This window comes from Xyrauchen texanus, chromosome 29 (assembly GCF_025860055.1).
Source record: "Xyrauchen texanus isolate HMW12.3.18 chromosome 29, RBS_HiC_50CHRs, whole genome shotgun sequence".
Taxonomy (NCBI): Eukaryota; Metazoa; Chordata; class Actinopteri; order Cypriniformes; family Catostomidae; genus Xyrauchen; species Xyrauchen texanus.
In genome coordinates this window covers 20,488,116-20,508,156 of record NC_068304.1, presented here as the reverse complement: position 1 = coordinate 20,508,156, position 20,041 = coordinate 20,488,116, and the positions used below count along the sequence as shown (strand labels likewise).

At 38.6% G+C, this 20,041-nt stretch overlaps 1 protein-coding gene across 1 annotated transcript in view; it reads right to left on the bottom strand.

Annotated features, from left to right (window-relative positions):
• Positions 1-15,650, bottom strand: part of LOC127623236 (mothers against decapentaplegic homolog 6-like) — a 38,769-nt gene extending 23,119 nt beyond the window's left edge. Inside the window, exons 1-3 of the mRNA XM_052097582.1 lie at positions 14,027-15,650; positions 10,288-10,344; positions 9,517-9,594 (exon numbers count right to left, since the gene is read on the bottom strand). Of these exons, the coding sequence (XP_051953542.1) occupies positions 9,517-9,594; positions 10,288-10,344; positions 14,027-14,834 (943 nt within the window). The 5' untranslated portion in view covers positions 14,835-15,650. The remainder of the gene's footprint in view (positions 1-9,516; positions 9,595-10,287; positions 10,345-14,026) is intronic.
• Between the last annotated feature and the right edge of the window lie 4,391 nt (positions 15,651-20,041).

The following is a 20,041-nucleotide window of genomic DNA, read 5'->3' as shown; positions in this document are numbered from 1 at the left end:
ACCTCATGTTGTTCAAAGATTTTCAAAGTTTGAATATGCAGAAGTTTTAATGAGATTTAAGAGCTACAGCAAAAGGTAAGATCTTATGTGAATAAAAATGTAATTATCGATCTGTTCAATGTCAGTGTACTGTATGGCTTCAGAAGGCTTGGAATATAGTGCAAATACTACATTATGATGTTTTAGAGCTTGGCATTCCTTGGTCACTGTATGCTTTCATTACATGTTAAAGAACAGCGTGAACATTTTTCAAAATGTCTCCTTTTGTGCCTCAAACCTGTATGAAGAAATTCATACAGGTTTGAAATGAACTAAGGGTGAGTAAATGGTGACAAGGATTTGTATTTATATGTGTCCATTTAATAGCCCAGAGAGTAACAAATAGGAACGATTTACGCTTTGACAGCAAAAAGAATTCAAAATACCGTCCAGCTATTTTCAGATGTCTGTGAACAAGCTAATGAATTCAAATTGAAAGGCAGACATCACATGCCTTTTAAGGCTGTCCAAAATCTATGGATGCAATCAAATCAGTGGTAATCAGCACGCCGTCACATGCTTTGATTACTTCGTTTAATTGTGCCCTGTACTTCCAGGAGCCCTTGCTGTGTACTTTAGGAATGAGGTCAGACCTAGACCATGACCTAGACCATGAATGGCATGCCTTTAGTGCGGCCAGTTTATCAAAAAGGCATGCTTGTTTGTGTCTCTACAATTTAGCCATAGGGTAAGTTTGTGAATATGCTCATTTCAGACTATCAGCATCAAACACACACAGGCACAAGTATGACAACAAAGACAGCATATTTTCTTTAATAAAAAACACAGACAGCTAGTTGTACTATCAATAACGTTCAACCAACGGTTCCTTCAGTTAGCAATGCTACCCGATTTGTTCAGTTCATGACATTAAATAATGAGAATCAAATTAAATTCTTCAATTTTCACTTGGCTTCACTTTACAGTAACCATGCTGATCAGTTTGGTAAAGTCCAGTACAGGTTGAATGAGGCTGTCATTGCTTTCACTTGTTACAACATACCCTAACATATAGAACTAACATAGGAGTGCCAGCAAGGCTGTGGTCTGCTTAACAAAAACAGATAGGAAATTTACATAGGAAATGTACATTTCACAAATATACATGACACAAAGCGTAATATTCAATATTTATTTTGAGTATTCAAAGGAAAGATACCAATACATCAGGTTAAATGCATGTTGATTCCCACATCTGTCTTTTGAAGCAGCGCATAATGGTGAGGAATTGTGGTTAAATTAGCATGTAAACATGCTGGATGAAGCCGAGCTCTGTTAGTCAGACTTCGCATTAATCGGACTGGTACAATTTAAGTTGGACTAAAGCGTTTACATGATATTTTAAAAATACGAATTATTGTTTTAGTCTGAAAACTTTTGAAGTGAATTTAAACATACTGTCTGAATTAAACATGCGATACGATGATGCCATATGACAACAATGTATCATTCTACTGTTTGAAGAAATGAATATGTTTACATGGACACCAGAAAGTGGCTTATTGTGAGAAAGCAGATTATTGCGAGAGGGGAACATTCCAGTTAATATGCACTGTTTGGCATACTCTTTAATCCCATATACATGCAGCTCATTTAGTAAACAGCTTCTTCCACAGCAATGTGATTTCAGAAATGTTGGTTTCTTCCCGCTGAGCTGAAGTGTTCATATGATGTCCATTCTATGACATCTGTTCTACATTTCTACTGTTCTAAAGGGTTTTATTTTTCCCAAATTCTGTGTTTTTAGTTATTTATTTTTTCTGAATTCAATTTTTTTTAAAGATTAATTATATTATATAAAAAAACTTTCTAATCAAATAAATTAATGGAACTTAAAGGCGCATTCAATAACTTTTTGTTTGTGTCATCTTGGACTTACAGTGACACCTAGTGGTGTGGATGCAGCATCAACAGTTGCCATTGTAGAAATTCACTATTCACAATCAGCCATGAGTAATTTAATCAAAATTAAAGTGTCCAATAACAAGACGGTTACTGAGATTAAGCGAGTAGTATACAGATGGTCATGTGATTATAAAATGGCAGCCCCCATGAGGGTGATTTTATTATATAAATATACAGTCTGCATGTGCTGTGCGCTTAATAAGTGTCACATTACATACATACCAAGCCAATAAGTGCTCTGCTGTTTGTCATCTTTTACACAGACACAAAGTGATGTTTATGATGAGGGGTTATTAGAATATGAGCAGCCAGCATCACATATTCATTTTGAAGCTGAACACCACATTGTATATTTATTTATTTAGATCTCAGCCTTTTGTCATTTAATCATTGTACTTGGGCATATCACAATTTTACTTTGATTAATTGTGCATTCATACATTTATTTTATCCCAAATATTCCGCATTTTATAATTACTTCCATTTTCATGACTGGATTCCATGATTCCATCTGTGTTTTCCACATTGTGGAAATCATAGGACGCTTTACTGTTCCATGTACATGCGCATATGTGTTCTGTTTCACGTGCAATTTTTTTTTTTAAGTAGGCATTATAATGTATACTGCACAGTATTGAATAAGCAGAAAGATAACATTCCATTCTGAAAATTCTTAAGGAAAACTAGGAAGAGCAGAGATATAAACAAAATATGCACACAATGGGACTGCAGCATTCCTGAGAGGGATGACATAACTCAATCTGACTTTTTTCCAATTATGACATCTCTGAGTATGGATAAACGTATGTAAACAGTTTGAATTTGCTTCCTTTCCACATCTGGTGACAAATTCCAGTGGTCTTTCTAGTGTGCATCTCAGCTGTAGCACATCTATGGTTGGTCTGATAATAATTTGTAAACAGCCACTGATCTTCTCGCTTATGCCTCAGCCAACATCTAGCTTTGGTAATAAGGAGACCACCTCTTGAATAAAGAGGCTTGTGAACCACAAAGATCACAAAAACCCCAATACTGGGAGGAAACACAAACTCACATGCATGCAGTTATACAGGAAGCAATGAGGACTACTTCAAAGGGCAATATTCTGATCTCCATACGGCCACAACAAGGAGTGAGGAAACAGGTGGGTTGCATTACAACCCAGTCACAGATATATAATGTGACTGCGAACACACACATACACACTTTTAGAGACACACATGTAACACATAATGGACACATGTTTTGACAGCCATGCTTTGAAAACATAGAGAATAGAGACATGTGTGAATACAAGCATACAGAAATGCAAATATTCGCCCAGATCCCAGGATGTGCGAAAAAACATCCCTGCACAAACACTGTCTCGCTGTTACTGATGGGGGACAATACTAAATACATTCAGGGGGAGATTACGGAGAGGCAATAAAGAATTTGAGCTGAAAATCCTAATACAGTGTGCAAAATAAACTCATTGAGGCAGCAAGACATCAAAGACGTATAACATAAATAACCCCAGATCTCACGCATCCATAGACATCTCTCAAAGATGAGAAAGTTTTCTCGAATCTCACCCTTGGGCGGCAAAGACTTTTCATCAGACTCTTTGAGATATGTTCTGTTGCTTTTGTCAGACAGAGTAAATGAGTGTTTGGAGCAAGAGTTACACTCGCCTAGGGGGCTACAAGCTGCTTTCCTCCCACCGTCGGCCCCCTTGGCATAACTTTTAAGAGCTTTAGTTGTTCCTGCATGTGAGTGGGGTGAGGAAAACGCGGTTAGATTGATCTTTTTACAAAAAATATCTTAATGGGTAGCATGCTGGAGAGTGATATAGGGGTATGTTGATTTGTATTAGGATTGCTTATGGAATTCTGTGGAATGGTAATGGTGTGAAATTCAGCAATGTGTTTCAACAATTCAACATAGGATGGAGAGCACAATTTTTGAAGAAGTGTCAATTCAATGCTTTGCATCAATTTTCCAGCAGAAAAGACCGGCATATATGTTTTTCAGTTCTTAACTAGTAAACTGGTGAACAGCATGGCTAGGTTGTAGGACTGCACAATTATGACAAAAATCAATATCTATGAAATTGTGATTCATTTTGATAAATAGATGTGAAGGAGGGGGTGTGATCGAGCACTGATCAGTGGAGAGTGAGGTCCAGAAAAGCTGAGTGGTTAAGGATTTACACCTGTGCTAACACCTGTTTTGTATTCCCAGTGAGCTGTGAGTCAGAGATAAAAGGAGAGGAGATGGCGGCAGACGGGAGAGAGAGCCAAGTTTCAGAGCTGTGTGTGTGTGTGTGTGTGTGTGTGTGTGAAGAGGTGTTCCACTGAAAAGCGAGTAAAAGGAACAATAAATTAATTGAACGAAGTATGCCATCAGAATTTACATTCAAATACTTTTTTATGTTGGACAACTGCACTATTCTTTTTGTACAGTAGTCTACACTGAGAACTGTACCTGAATCACTGAAACTCTATTGCTGTTTTATCCATCAGTAAATTAAGACAATTTCTAAACAGTGAACTTCACATTGGCCTTCTTATGCCATCTCCAGACTAATCCAATAATGTCATATTTTTCCAGAAAATTTGGTAATAAAGAGCGTTTTCAAAAGTCTGTTTTCAGTGGAAGAAAAAACCCATTCAGGTGAGGATGAGAGGCTTAAATGTAGCAAAATTAATGCATTTTCAAACAAAAATGTATTAGTATGAACTAGTAGCATTAAAAGCAAAACTGTTGTTCAAGATCTAAACCAATTATAGACAGAAATAGAGCAACATACTTATACATGTTTGTGATTGGTTACAATGGAAGAAAATAAATGTTGATGTAACAGGAGTAGACCTAAAAGAAAATGAATTGACACTTTTCATGATTAATTAATTGTGATTGCTGTAATTGAAATCTTGATTATTTATTCTATTAATTGTGCAGCTTTACTATGCTGGTCCACCAGCACCAATCCAGCCTTATCAGCATGGGAATTGGTCTAAGCTGGTCTTTTAAGCAAGGTCTTCCATTCCACTTTGCAGAATGTCTGAGCCCACTTGCCCAATCAGTTCCTTTTAATCAAGTATAGGACAACAATAAACTTTCTAGGTAAAAGGTTACACAGAGACTGCATGCATATTAAAAATGGCCTGATTATACACCTACAACAAGTCATAGTTCAATCCAGGGACAAATCTAAGTAAGAATTTTTAACGCAATTTGTTTACGCAGGGAGAGTCGCCAGCTTGTGAAGTGGTGGTGACAAAGGGCATGAATGTATAAAGGGGGGTTTGCATGAAGCCACAAGCTCAGGTAGCTCCTTCTGGGAAAGGGGTGGATTGACCTGCTCTCTTTGAATGCTATTTCTAGCTGTGGAAAACAAGGCCTTAGCCTTTCTCTGTCGCCCACGATCCCATGCATGCACAGTGTGGTTCCAGATTTATGAGATAAACATGTTGATTTCATACCATGAGAGGGGAGAGTTTTGTCTCAAATCATGAAACAGGCCAGGGCTGTTTCTCCTCTTTTCTCTTGGTGTGGCTCTTTCACAGGAAAATAAATAAATAAACCACCTTTGTGAGTGTGTTTGTGTTGGTATCATGCTCTGATATGTGTGTTTGTGTGTGTGAGCATGTGTCTTCGGATTTGTGCTTGTGTGTGTGTGGTATGTGTGCATGATCAGTGCCAGTGCATATAACGTGACAGTGTGCCCGAGTGTTTGTGTGTTCCTGTGAGTTTGGATCTTATTACAGTTTGATCCCACTCAAATATTTCTCAAGGAAAAGAGAGGAGGGGAGGCAGGCTCTATGACCAGCCAACACGGCCCACTGAACCTCTTGCTGAGCTCACAATGAGAGCTTTATCTCCACCGCACTCTATTTGCTCCTAATGGCCTTTAATGAGGAAGAGCAAAGTAAAACATAATAAAACAAATTACCTGCGAAGTTTGCTCATTTATCCAAACACACTCCATGGGAACATGTACAGCTTTTGAATTTTCTACAGCTTTCAAACTTTTACATAGCACTTAATCCCTTCCTATATAGAGCTAGATAAATGACAAAAAGATTTGAATTTGAATTTAGTCAATTATAATTTTAGACGTGGCATTTAATGTGACATTTTAGACGTTTGTCAAAATTGTCCCTTTTCAAATACTGGCTATAAATGCAGTAGCTTGAAACAAGTCACAGAGCAAAGCAATAGTCAGTCATCTATCAGAATAATCATAGTAAAAGAAGGAGCGCTGATGGCTGTGATTCTCTCGTTGACATACATATGATTTGATATGATGCATCTACTGTATAATGGTCACGTCCTCAACACATTTTCATGAGTGTTTAAGGTATAGAAGGGAGACCATTTGTTCATATCAATATAAGTTAACTTAGTACAAAGTATAAACTCATTTGAATGAATATTGTTTTAGTGATATAATCTTAACCTCTAAAACGTTACGGATGTGACAGCACTGAAACACAGCAATATCATAAATATGGCTCTTATAATATAAAAAAAGAAAAGAAAAAAGGTGCTGTTATGACAAAGTGTGCATGTTTTTCAGCTAATTTCTGAGGCCTATCTCTTGGGAAAATTATTTTCATTAACATAAAGTGAAAATAAATAGTCCTTCGGTCCCTCTTTTGGTTGTTTATTTTGATTTCTTTCTTTTCAAATTGAATGGGGGTTTGGGGTGGGCTGTTCTATTTTATCTAAACACACAGACGATTTTCATTGTTGCATTTGGAGTTTGATGGAGTGAATAATAAATGCTTTAACGATACCAAACACAGCACAAACCAAGCGAGCTCAAACGATGGAGACAGGTGAGAGTGATTGACATGGAGTGTAACCTGATAAGGAATTATCTGAAAAATATGCACACTTTGTCATAACAGCGCCTTTTTAACATTACAAGAGCCACATTTATGATATTGTTGCGTTTCAGCACTGTCATGTCTGTTACATTTTATTGTTTAAGATTATATCTCTAAAACATCTCCCTTCTATACACCTTTTTCCTGGGGGTCTTACTGGGGAAACTAATGTGGGTGGGACTTTCGCCAGAGGCTGTTCTATAGCATTCCCTAGCTCTGGCTGCAGTCATTTTAGACCCTGTTTACAGCTGGTAATAAGACACATTTTGGATGATCCGATCGCAAATGGTCAGCGCTTAATATAGTTGTAAACGGGGTGCAAAATATTTTGTGATTAGATCACAAAAACACATACAGTGGTAGTCAAAAACCACATCGCATTTGAAATTTAAAACAGCATACTGATGCGTCCCGGACGGCAGCGAAGCACCACCTCTCACCTGTCAATCACCCGCTGAACAAAAGTTTAAACTTATGTGTGGATTTAAAAGGAAATAACTGTCCGATTGGAAAACTTGAAAAAGCGATTACATACCCGAGGAGAACTTCACGGCTCTTCCTCAGTGTGTCTGTCTGATTTGAACATGCAGGGTGACAACAAGTACAAGCACACACATCTGAAGCTGAACTAACACAGGTGCTCCACAAAAAAACAACCGTTAATTTTGCTCGAAATGTTGTGCTTGTGCTTAAATTAAATCTCAACTGCATCTGGGAGAAACAGCACACTGGTTTTGTTCGCGCTTCCTTTGTCTTTATTACTTTTTTTGCAGTTTATTATCATTCAGTAACACACTGATATAGCAACTGATGTCCTCATGAAATTATACACGCTCTCCTCAAAATCCCAACACCACAATGAAAGAATGAATGGATGAACATCCATGTTCAAAAAGCTGTGACAACTTGACAATGGATGTAATGGCCACATTTCTTGCTAAGCATCACGGGACGTAGAAAAAAGGTGGATACTTTAAACACTCATGAAAATATGTTGAGGACGTGACCATTATAGATGCTTCATATCAAATAATATGTATGTCAACGAGAGAATCACAACAATCTATCTGACTATTGCTTTGGTCTGTGACTTATTTCAAGCTACTGCATTTATAGCCAGTATTTGAGAAGGGACCATTTTGACAAACTTTGCGATTTGAACTGCAATATCATATTAATTGCTGCATTACTCTGCATGTTCCGCTTTCATTCCTGTCAGGGCTCCGAAAGACATATTTAAATATGCAGCCCATAGGAGCTTTGTATTTGTGCAAGGCCATATCACAATTTTTATCTTATTTAAATCCATCATGCAGCCTTGATGGTAATATCATACAGATGTCTCAGAAATCAAAGTTACAAGTTTTTGCGTTTTGATTTCCCCCTCATCAAGTTCTGCTTTCACAACTGTCACGTCCATAACAAAAGGTTTTCCTCATTTATGTGAAAACATCAGTTAATATAAACGAATTACTACATGTTCTTAGGAGTGTCAATCCTTCTATATTATGTGGCTGGTATTATTTCTGGACTGTGCATTTCAATTCACAATGTTTTTACTTATGTCCTCTTTAGTCATGTTTGCATCGCAAGTTCATTTCCCAATCTAAAGTGGAAGAAAACTTGTTTAGATTTTCTGATGTCTGGACTCTGCAGGTGTCTATGATAATTCATTGAAATGGTTGAATATATACTGGTCATGGGTACTTGATATATGTACAATTTTAAGTTTTCACTGCAAATGCTGGAATTGCCATTGTAGCTCTGTGATTGGCCAAAATGCTCCGTTCGACTTTTCTGAAACCCTTTACTTTTCCCTGTGGAACCCGGATGCTTGACCTCTGGCCTACTTTCTGTAAGATCTGAAATTCTGCATATTTACATCTAATTTCACCTCTAGAAAAATTCAGAACACAAAATCTGCTCAGCTGCCTCCGCTTCTGAGAATTCAATCTGCGGATCTTATCACGTGGCTTGTTGTGCATGACACCACGGAGACTCACAGCACGGGAGGCTTGTGCTATTCTCCGCGATCCACACACAACTTACCACACGCCCCATTGAGAGCGAGAACCCCTAATCGTGACCACGAGGAGGTTACCCCATGTTACTCTACCCTCCCTTGCATCCGGGCCAAATTGGTTACTTAGAAGACCTGGCAGGATTCACTCAGCATGCCCTGGATTCGAATTAACGACTCCAGGGGTGGTAGTCAGTGTCAATACTCGCTGAGCTACCCAGGCCCCAAAACACCTTTTTTTTATGTTTTGCTTTATGAGTGTACTTGTGCTATTTTTTATTTTAAATGCTGTGAATTAAAATGCTCAATTTTGATTGGCAATTGTGACTCCATTCCTGACACATGGAGTAATGTTTCAGAACACATATGATAAAATAGGATGTTTGTAACATTATAATACATTAAGAGGGGAAAAAACATGCCAGCTCATTGCTCCCTCTTGTAGAGGGAAAAAAAGAAGAGTAAATATCTGGTGCAAGGTCACCATCACAGGCACGTAGCCTTTGTTTAAACAAAGATATTACAAAAGGAGCTCTCCAGGACTGGAAAAAACAGCAACAAGTCTGAAAACTGTATCACAGGCCATACTAACATGAAGATTCCAAACATATCTAATTAACACGTATGATAAATTCTAAATTCCAGAGCATAAATATCTTAAATAGGCAAACCCACCTGAAAATTCCCCTTGGGTGACGTTTGGCGAGCTGGCAGTCTCCGTTTCAGTGGAAGACAGTGTGGAATCTGACAGATCTGAGAAGAAAAGGCATGCCTAAGTCATCTCTGGTAAAGAGCTTATTTTGTTTAGGAATAGATCTTAAATTTCAAATTGTGACAACTGTAAATATGTGTTATCAGGCTACTTATGCTGGTCTCTAAAAAAAGTCACAAATACAAGCCAAGCTGCAAACCACCAAAGCATCAATTCCATAAGGACCCTCTCAACACCCCACCTCCTGCCAACAGTGTGCCCGATGTTAAGCTATGGTACCGAGAGGATATCCCAGCCTAGTCACCTTCCGAATGCCAGACACCAGCAGCCCTCACAACAGAAGGGGCGAGCCTAGGCCGGCTCTAGATTGGCATGCTGAAAATGGGCCCGCCTGATACTGGCTGCAGAATCCACTGGCTCTCAGCTGGTCACTGTGCATAATTGCCATCATTAAAATTCTAAAAATTCTTCTTTTGCTTCCCCTTTGGCTCTCTGTAAAGCCAGGGATTCAGCCAGTGGGTTACAACTGATGGCACCGACTTCACAAGGGCCAGGTTATTTTGTTACACAGATTGATTTGTTAAATTATATAGCCATTAAATGATCTCCCATCATCTGTTTTCTCAGAGTGTGCATACATATACACATTTTAACTACTTAAAAAGCAAATTTTTATAAGTAACTACAAGCAGGTAAAGTGTGAGAGTGAAAGAGACAACAAGGCAGAAACTTACCCAGTGGCTTATGTTCTTCGCTGGGAGAAAGTCTTGAGTATGGAGGAGGGGGTGACTCTAAAACATACCAAAACTATGATTACAATTGGAACAAACATGGAGAACAGTTTTTTGTTTAACATCTACAATCTAGGCAAACTAGGTGGGAAGTCTAAGGCTTACTAAAAGTAAATGTTATGTAAATGTAACAAATGTTATTTTTTGGCCCACATAGAATCTGCACATGCAGAACTCTGCAGAAAGCTCCAAAGATTTCCACAAAATTCAAATGCACCTCATTCACAAAGTACTACACATCCTAAATCCCATGCATGTTCGTTTCTAAAATATTTTAACTAATTTCATAATGCTAATGGACATCAATATTAGTGGGGTACTCAGCACTGGTAAACATGTTATACAGTATTTAACCCCAAACAAATTCATAAACTTTTCATCACTGAAGCAATTTGAAATAGTGCAGCTCAGTTTAATACTTTCATTTAATGTTAGGCTAACAATAAGAAATAGATACAAGCCTATTCTTTTGACATGATACACTATTAAATGACATATGCACTAATTGCTATGTACGATTAAAACAAAAACAACATTTTGCTAGGTAGGCAATGGAGTTTTTTAACAAAACTCCTACTAAACAAAGGAAATCATGAAAAGTTAGAAAGCACAAAGGGAAAAAGTCTCTGGAGTCTGGACAAATAATGACCTCGCCTTTTAGTTGTGAAGGGGGAAAAAAAGCATAGCTAATATGGACTGTCTCTTTAAGAGTGGCGGCAGTAATTGCCAGGATCCTAAACTCAGTCACTCATATACAAAGAGTCAGTCTGGCGGCAGTTGCAAGCAACTGCATATTACCGCCACTCCTTCACCTAAACAGCATGAGGGGTCTTCTTCAGGAAAAAGCAGACTTTTAAAATGTAATTTGAAACTGATATCATTCAAAGAGGAAACCTGTTTAGTTCAGGTAAATCCAAAATGGACTTAATCAACACAAAACAAAATGAAAGTTAGATGTCTTAATTGCTAATATTGATAAACAAATCATTTTGTAAAAAAAAAATAGCTTCTTTGTGAGCCTTTTTAGCACAACAGTACGTGGCCTCGCTAAATACATTGAGATGTTTGCTCAAACACTGTTTTGCGTGATTAAATGCTCTCATAAGCACAGGGCAAGAACCCAACAATAGGATTTCTCTCTTTAATGTCATCTGTGAAAATTAACCTTGAAAAAAAGATGTCAAAACCATTGATGGAGTTTGAAGTTTGAGGGGGCTCTGTTGTTCATTCGCATGAAAGAAATACCATCTTCATGGAGACACGCATGAGCGCCTGTGAGCTATGTGCGTCTCTGCACTCCAGCCCCAATAAGATAGAACAGAGGGGAGAGAGAGGGGGCTGCTGTCTCCCTCAAGCGACTCTGCATTGAGAAACTCCAATAAAATATTGAGCAAAGAGTTTGAACTCTTAGCTGGTCTCAAAATTTTATGAAACATATCAGTAATATATGTGAAGATTTATTACAGAAAAAAAAAAAACATATTTAGAGGTTGCCAAATGTCTCAGGTTGCCAACTGTAGTTCTAACAGGACTGTCAATGTGTCACATGAATGCAAGAAATCTTAAAATGAATGCTAGCCCATCAATCTGCTTTGCAAAACAGCGTGTGAAGAGTAGTGTACTAAAATAATCTGCTTATGTGACTAATTTCAGTTCTGTTTGAAAGAACATACTGTATGCCACAACTGAAAAAACACTTAAAATATATATATTATATAAATATTAATTATATATATATATATATATATATATATATATATATATATATATACACACACACACATACACCAATCAGCCACAACATTAAAACCACCTGCCTAATATTATGTAGGTTCCCCTTGTGCCGCCAAAACAGCGCCAACCCGCATCTCAGAATAGCATTCTGAGATGCTAATCTTCTCACCACAAACGTACTGAGTGGTTATCTGAGTTACCATAGACATTGTCTGCCACTCACTGGATGTTTTTTGTTTTTGGCACCATTCTGAGTAAATTCTAGAGACTGTTGTGTGTGAAAATCCCAGGAGATCAGCACTTACAGAAATACTCAAACCAGTCTGTCTGGCACCAATAATCATGCCAAAGCTCCTGACCCGTATCTGAATGATTTTATGCACTGCTGTCACACAATTGACTGATTAGATAATTGCATAGAAGATTGTTGGTGCCAGATGGGCTGGTTTGAGTATTTCTGTAAGTGCTGATCTCCTGTGATTTTCACGCACAACAGTCTCTGGATTTTACTCAGAATGCTGCCAAAAATTAAAAAAAAACATCCAGTGAGCAGCAGTTTTGTGGATGGAAATGCCTTGTTGATGAGAGAGGTCAACAGAGAATGGCCAGAATGGTTCGACATAATTGTGGTAAGAAGAACAGCATCTCACAATGCTATTTACAGTGTGAAGAATTTAAATGTTTCCATTGATCATTGTACAAATATTGGAGGGGGTTGTACTAGCTTATTTTGATTATTGGGGGGTTCTTCCCCCATCCTCCCTGGAATCCACGCCTCTCTCTCTCTCTCTCTCTCTCTCTCTCTCTCTCTCTCTCTCTCTCTCTCTCTCTATATATATATATATATATTAGAAACTTAAAAGTATTGGTCAGTATGAGGTCAGAGTATAGAATTGTCTTGTGACACACACACACACACACACACACACACACACACACACACACAACAAACGTGACCTTCGATTAAACTGGATTGGGCAAGAAACCACTGGTTGACTAAAAGATGTTATTGCTATTTTAAATAATACTATTTCAAAATGTAATAATAATTTTTAAGACGTATTAGAATAGAATAGTGTAAAATTTAAAGATATGTTATGCATGTGTTTTCATGAAGTTATAGTCTAGGATAATTCTCTAGTCTAAAAGAACTAAATATAATAACTCGCCTTGCCAATTATGGGTTATCTGTCCCTCTTGCTCAATAATTTGAGGCAGTAATTTATAGTCACAAGCCATTGGCCGACAGATCATTTATAAAATATGCAGCATAATCTAATGCAGGGTCACAAACACAGTCCAAATTGTTGTCTATCAGTTCAGTTCAGCAACGTCTAATAAATACACCTATTTGTAAGAGAATACGTGTGTAAAATACCATGCATTTTCTGACATATTGACATTAGTATTTTTGTATTCAATCTGTTCATAGCTTCCTTGGTTGAATTAAATGAAGCAGCAGTAAATATTAAGGTCAGAATTTCAGTAGGCTACAGTGCAGGTCCATTAGGGACAAGGTGCAAAATGTGTGTGTACATTGTTATTCAATATCAAATATTTCAGACAAGTAAACATATTTTTACATCCTACTAAGAGTATCTGTTATATTTTCCACCTTTAAAAGCAAGTCTAAATTTCCATTTGCTTCTGCAACAGCAGAATTTTCAGCAATTACTGTTGCTACATTTTATCAATGGCTGCAATTGGTGAATAGCACTGTACAACTGAATAATACCACTCCAATGCACCCAGGGGCAAGCTGACTGATATTATATCAGGGCAAGTAAAGCAACTATACATAAAACGACACACCAAAAATCCAATAATGTGTTAATCTCAGTTACAACTTGCCTAGCCAATTTAGACTGTTTAAGTAGGCTACGCAATAAAAGTCAGACAATAGCATGAGCATCTTCACCTCAAGAAGCTCAGGAAAGGGAGCGCCTACCTGGCCCACAGAGTCGGCTGTAATGATATGGATTGCAGCACACTACCGGACCGTCCTGAGCTCCGAAGCTCTTGCACTCACAGAGCGCTTTAAGCTGGGCCGTGTGCTGCAGGTCGGACCACCGGTAAAGCTTGCAGATGAGCAGCTGAGGAGGAGCCATGTGGCCGCCCAGTCGCAAGTCGGTCCGCGATACCATCACACAGTCGCTCGGCATCCCTCCTTTGGACTCCACGGCTTCCAACAAAGTATCCAACGTTTTCTCTTTTAACCTTTTCAATAGCGAGTAGGTGGCGGACTTGAGCTCCTGCTCCATGATGGAACGAGATTTCGTCCCCTGACTCTCCAGAGGACCGGGGTCCCGAGAAGAACCAGTGTTTCTCAGCACAAACTGACACGAGCCTGGCTCTTTATCTTGAGCCGCCTCCGGGCTTCTAGATCCAGGATGATCGTCCCGATCTTTAAATAAACAGCAAGTGACTGTTCTACAGTCGCTGTCCTGCACAGACCGAAGGCTTCCCTGCTCCAGAACACACACCGTACCCCCATCTTGGTCCAAAACGCCCCTTGGTGAGCCACCGTTGCTCTCAGTGGGATTCCTCGTACACACTTCCCTATAGTCCGCGCAAGCCGACCCGCTAGGCGTCATCGGTCCGAACTCCGTCTTGGGAATTTTCTCTGGGTTGGTGCCAAGCAGATCGTCCCGAGACCCCTCACCGCTTTTGCCATATCCATCGCCCCCCTCTTCATCTGGAATCAAACGGCTTCTCCAGAGTCGCCGCACAAGACCTGAGCGTTTCGTCCTGAACATACGACAACTAGACACTCAAGATGCGTTCTTATTTACGTTCAGATCTTTGCGATTTAAAACTGTTTCTGAGGTCGCGAAACATTAATGTTCGCCGAACGCTGTGCAGCGCGTGCACAGCCGAGCACCGTATATTGGTGGCAAAACCACAACATTAGTTTTGAAGGCACAATGTCATATTGCATTAAAATACAAAACATTAAACAAATGCAAGACTACACAGAAATCAAAATGCATTCATTTTAGAAGAATGTTGTCAAGTACGTGAACAATGTTTGCAGTAACGTGGACCTACAATCCGATAGTGTTATATTTTATGCACTACAAGTTTTAAGGGGAGCGAGTAATTATTCAAAGGCAGGAGATCTAAAGAAGCAACCCAACCGAAAAGCTACAGTAGCTAGCGAAAAACTTGGGCGCTCTCAGATGTTTTCGGACTTTGCAACACGTTCAAATCCACTCTTCACAACGGGTCTGGTGCCATGAATGAAGTTGCTCCTCGGCGAATTAAATCCATAGACAATTCCTCACAGCATTCACAATTCCGGTTGTTTTCCACCGTTCCAGCGCACTCTTTTTGCAATCCAAAAATATCCTTGTGCGCCGGGGCCAGAAAATGAACTATCCGTGGACTTATAGTAGGCTCCTGGTTCCGTGTTCAGATCTGGTCAAACTGCAACCCAGATCTCTCTCTCTTTCTCCGTTTCAGTCCCCTTTTCCTTTTTTTTTTCTCCCCCTGTCACACACACACACACACACACACACACGCGCGCGCGCACACACACACACACACAGACACACACACACACACACACACACAGGGCCCCCGAGGAGAGTGATGGAGCCATTGGCTGACTACCATCATGTGCTAGTCTAGACACTTTGGCGGCTCTGAGCTGCACTGATTGTTGCGCAAACAAGGTTTCAAGTTTCTTAACTCTTAAAGGCGTAACATCCATCTATTTCTTTTTTCTTCATATATCATAACTAGGATGTTTGTTTATTCTCAGCAGAGACAAAAAACTAAGCATTAAACAAATGTAAACATCCAAAACATTTCAAATATGATGTCAATGTAATTTGAGTTGACTCTGATTTAAGAGAACTTTAAAGCTAAACTTTCAAGCTCTTCTGATGTGTACAAAATATAAAACACAAAATATACGTAGTATAAGATAAATGCATAAGAACTTAGCATACGGTCCTGTCTATGCACCGCATAATATTGACGAACCATTCAAAGTCTTGTGCGTATACGACTCAAAAACCGATATTGATTTCTCTTATTAATTATTTTCATTTTTATTTATAAGTAGACCTAGGCCTACTTGAGACCTGCTATCCACTTCTTATTTCCTTATTTGACGTCTGTCTAAAGTAAACAACTGCCGAGTCAATGATTTATCTGGCCAATAAATCATATTCAGATTCTGAAATGGTTTTGTTATTGTGACACTGACACATGCTGCGTGTTACCTGCACATGAGGAATTTTTAGTGAGCTAGAAGCGCGCGAATTCCATAGAATGACCTCATGAGGCGCGAGGGCCTCTCTTTCGGGTGCGAATCCCAGCTATGGACCATGAACAGACTGTGAGATGCATCCCACCAAAAACCCTTGAATTTGCTTAATTCGTAAGTAATATGTAGCCTAATACATGCACGTAAACACAGTGAGCAATTTAGCTGTGGGCGTTATTGTTGTGTTCATTGAATTCCATATTGATTATTTAATGATCTGCATTTTTTGTGAGGCTTGCATCACGTTTTGACTTTGTGGTTCATAACACATAACCTGCTTACGAGCGACGATATAACGATAATACGGTAGTTACAAACAACTTGATGGCTACTTCAACCCTAAAACAACTATTGGCTAACATCAAGTAGAATATGATACTACTTTTAAAGTTTATACGTTTTTGATCACGCTTTTTCGTGTCATTTTGTGCGGGTGTGCATATAAAGAGTTATAGGCTTTCTCTGTAATATACCAGAGAAGGGTCTCTCAATGTATTAACTTGCTTAAAGTAGCAAAAGGTCAGAAGTAAACACTGCCGATTGGTTCCCCAACATTTACGCCTTAAAATCAACCTTTAGACATTTTGCATGCGATGATCTCATGAATCGGGAAATTGTTCCATTGCATATTGTTCCAAGTGCCTTTTACACTGGGGGGCCTTATGCTGCCTTCATGTGCTATCAGAATGATCATTAATACAAGTTCGTGTCCACACATGAATGACCACTCAAGTTTTAATTACAACTGTGAAACTCTGAGATCATTTTGATACCTGAGTTTTCGAGATGGCAGAAGTCGTAACTTTCAACATGGCGGAGGAGAGTACAGTTTCTGAAGTGAATGACAGGTTTTGTTAATTTTTCTAAATACAGCTGATTGTTAGCGCTTGCCATTTACGTCAAATTAATTTATGTATATCAGCATGTATAACAACATTCTATGCATGTTGTACATTTTTACACAGTGATATGTATTATGATGTCAAAATAAAGGTTCCTCAAGAAATATGTATGAATGAACCTGGCGTCTTCCGTCTTTCCCACTCTTTCTGAAAACAAAGCATGTGAACACGACATACTCATAATTACCACTTCAGAAGTGGGAAGCAGGATAATTCCGATAGCACATGAAGGCAGCATTAAGCCCAGTTGTACTTTACTTATCAAACATTAAAGGGATTGTTCACCCAAAAAATGTCTCTTTATTGTAAGTCCTCACAATGCAAGTGAATTGTGACCTGAATTTTGAAGGTCCAAAAAGCACATAAAGGCAGCATAAAAGTAATCCATATGACATCAGTGATAAATCCATGTCTTCTGAAGTGATATGATAGGTGTTGGTGAGGAACAGATCAATAAAGTACTTTTTTTACTATAAATTCTCCTCCCTGTGCAGTAGGTTGCTATATTCACTAAGAATGCAATCGCCAAAACCAAAATAAGGATGTGAAAGTGGAGATTTAGAGTAAAAAAATTGCCTAAATATTGATCTGGTTCTCACTCACACTTATCATATCGCTTCTGGAGACAAAGATTTATCCACTGGAGTCGTATGGATTACTTTTATGCTGCCTTTATATGCTTTTTTTCTGGACACAATTCACTTGCATTGAATGGACCAAACCAGCTGAGATATTCTTCTAAAAATCTTAATTTGTGTTTTGTTGAAGAAAGAGCATCATACACATCTGAGATGGCATGAGGGCGAATAACAGAAGAGAAAATATAAAATTTTTGGGTGAACTATTCCTTTAAAGTAAAAGTTAAATTAACACAGGGAGTAAATACGACTTTTATCTATAAACAAATTAAGAAATAATTAAACAACCCATATGCACAGTGCGAATCACACATTGACAAACACCTGTCCTCTCCCTCTGCCCCTTGCTCTGTGAGTAAGAGTGGTGTTTGCCTGTGTATAAGCTGTAATCGGATTTCTCCGGCAAGTTCATGGAGGTTAGAGAGAGAGAGCGAGAGAGAGCATGGAGCCCCTCATGCCTGCTCTGTATTAGAAGCACCTGTTGTAAATACATTCTCTTTTGTAACTTAATCACATGTCAGACAGGGTAAGGAAAACTGTTATTGCAGCAGAGCACTCCATGTTCAATCATTCTCACACTTTCCTGAAAAGTTTGTGAAAGCCCCACTTACTGTAATAGCGATAATAGTAGCCATTTCTCCCGCCTTTCCTCCAACAAGTGGTATTTTAGCTAGAAAATCTAAAACATGGCCCTGGAGTTATAGGCAATCCTGTTTATTTGAGAAGTTTTTTTGTCTGACAATATTGTTCTTTTTTTCATTATGACCATATTGTACAGTTTTGTGCCTATAGGAGGCGCAAGCTCTGTGATAAATTATTAGTGACATCATTCATTGGTTATTGTTATTCAATTATGTGGTTGCAATCCAATGTTTTACCCTAGGCTGTTTTCTGAAGCACTGGGAAGCAATGATAAAAACAAGTTTTGCTTTCTGTCCAACACCATGTAAGCCTTGAAGATTTGGCTTTCAGATGGCTTTGGCACTGATCATTGTGTTCCTCAATTTCAATGTCTTTCTGAAAAATGAAAAGAGAGCGTTTGTGAGAGCTATCCATAAAGCATACAAAGAATAGCATTAAGATGATGTTTTTGGCGGCAGAAAGACATTAGTGTTTTTCATTTAGCTGTTATGTCATTGACACATTGTTGCATTCTTTTTATATTAGTAATTAAGCTAATATCTCAAACATTATATTATTCACCTCTTTATTACTTCCTTGGGGTTTCTCTGAGCAACTCATCCTCTAACCTCTGTTTAGGGTTGTAGGCCTTGTCCTAAAGATCCAGTCCTCTCTATTGACCCTTATGTTCGCTGCATGTGTGAAAGTGTGTAAGTAAAGAGCTCTTCAAAGAGGATGAGGTAATTCAGTCAGAGGGCTGAAACAAGGCCCAGCTGTTCACACACACTGTCCCCCTGCTCTGCTCTTCTCTCTGTGACCGTCAGGGCAGAGTGTCCGCACACCTGGAGACCCTGGGGAAATAATTCAGTTGTCTTGCCTGGTACAGTTCTGACACTTTAGAAGGAGAGGATAAACACAACTGAGAGATACGTGCAGAAAAAAGCTCCAGGAATCAGGTATACAAATGGGATCTGGAGAGAAGCAATTGAGATATAAATGTCCTGACTTAGTATTATGGCACAGCTTAAATATGCATTTTCTTTGATCAGTTATGGGACTTTTTTCAAATCAGATTGAAGATAAGAGGTGTGCAAATGTCTCAAATTGGAATAGACAGTGACTGAAAAGCTGCTCTGAACCTTTGGTTTTGTCTGCAGCAATGAAATAGAGTTCAAATGCCTTCTTGTAATATGTCAAATCTCTTATAATTGTGAGTACTTTTAAAATCATACTTTTTAAGTGTTATCTGCTATATCATATAAAATGACCTAAATTAGTAGGTCTGCACTGTTAAATGTTTTATGTAATGTCTATTTGAAAAAAGGCAACATTATTACACTTCATATTTTTAAAGTCTTGTTTTTAAAAGTGAAATTCTACATGAATCTGCTTAAACACATGAACTGCTGCCTTCAAGTGCACCTGGGTCACTTCTATGTTTGAGTTGGGCAAATTCATGGCCATTCGTTATTACGACATGTCTTGCATTCAAGTCAGAAACAAATTAGGAAAGAAGCCAAACTAAAACA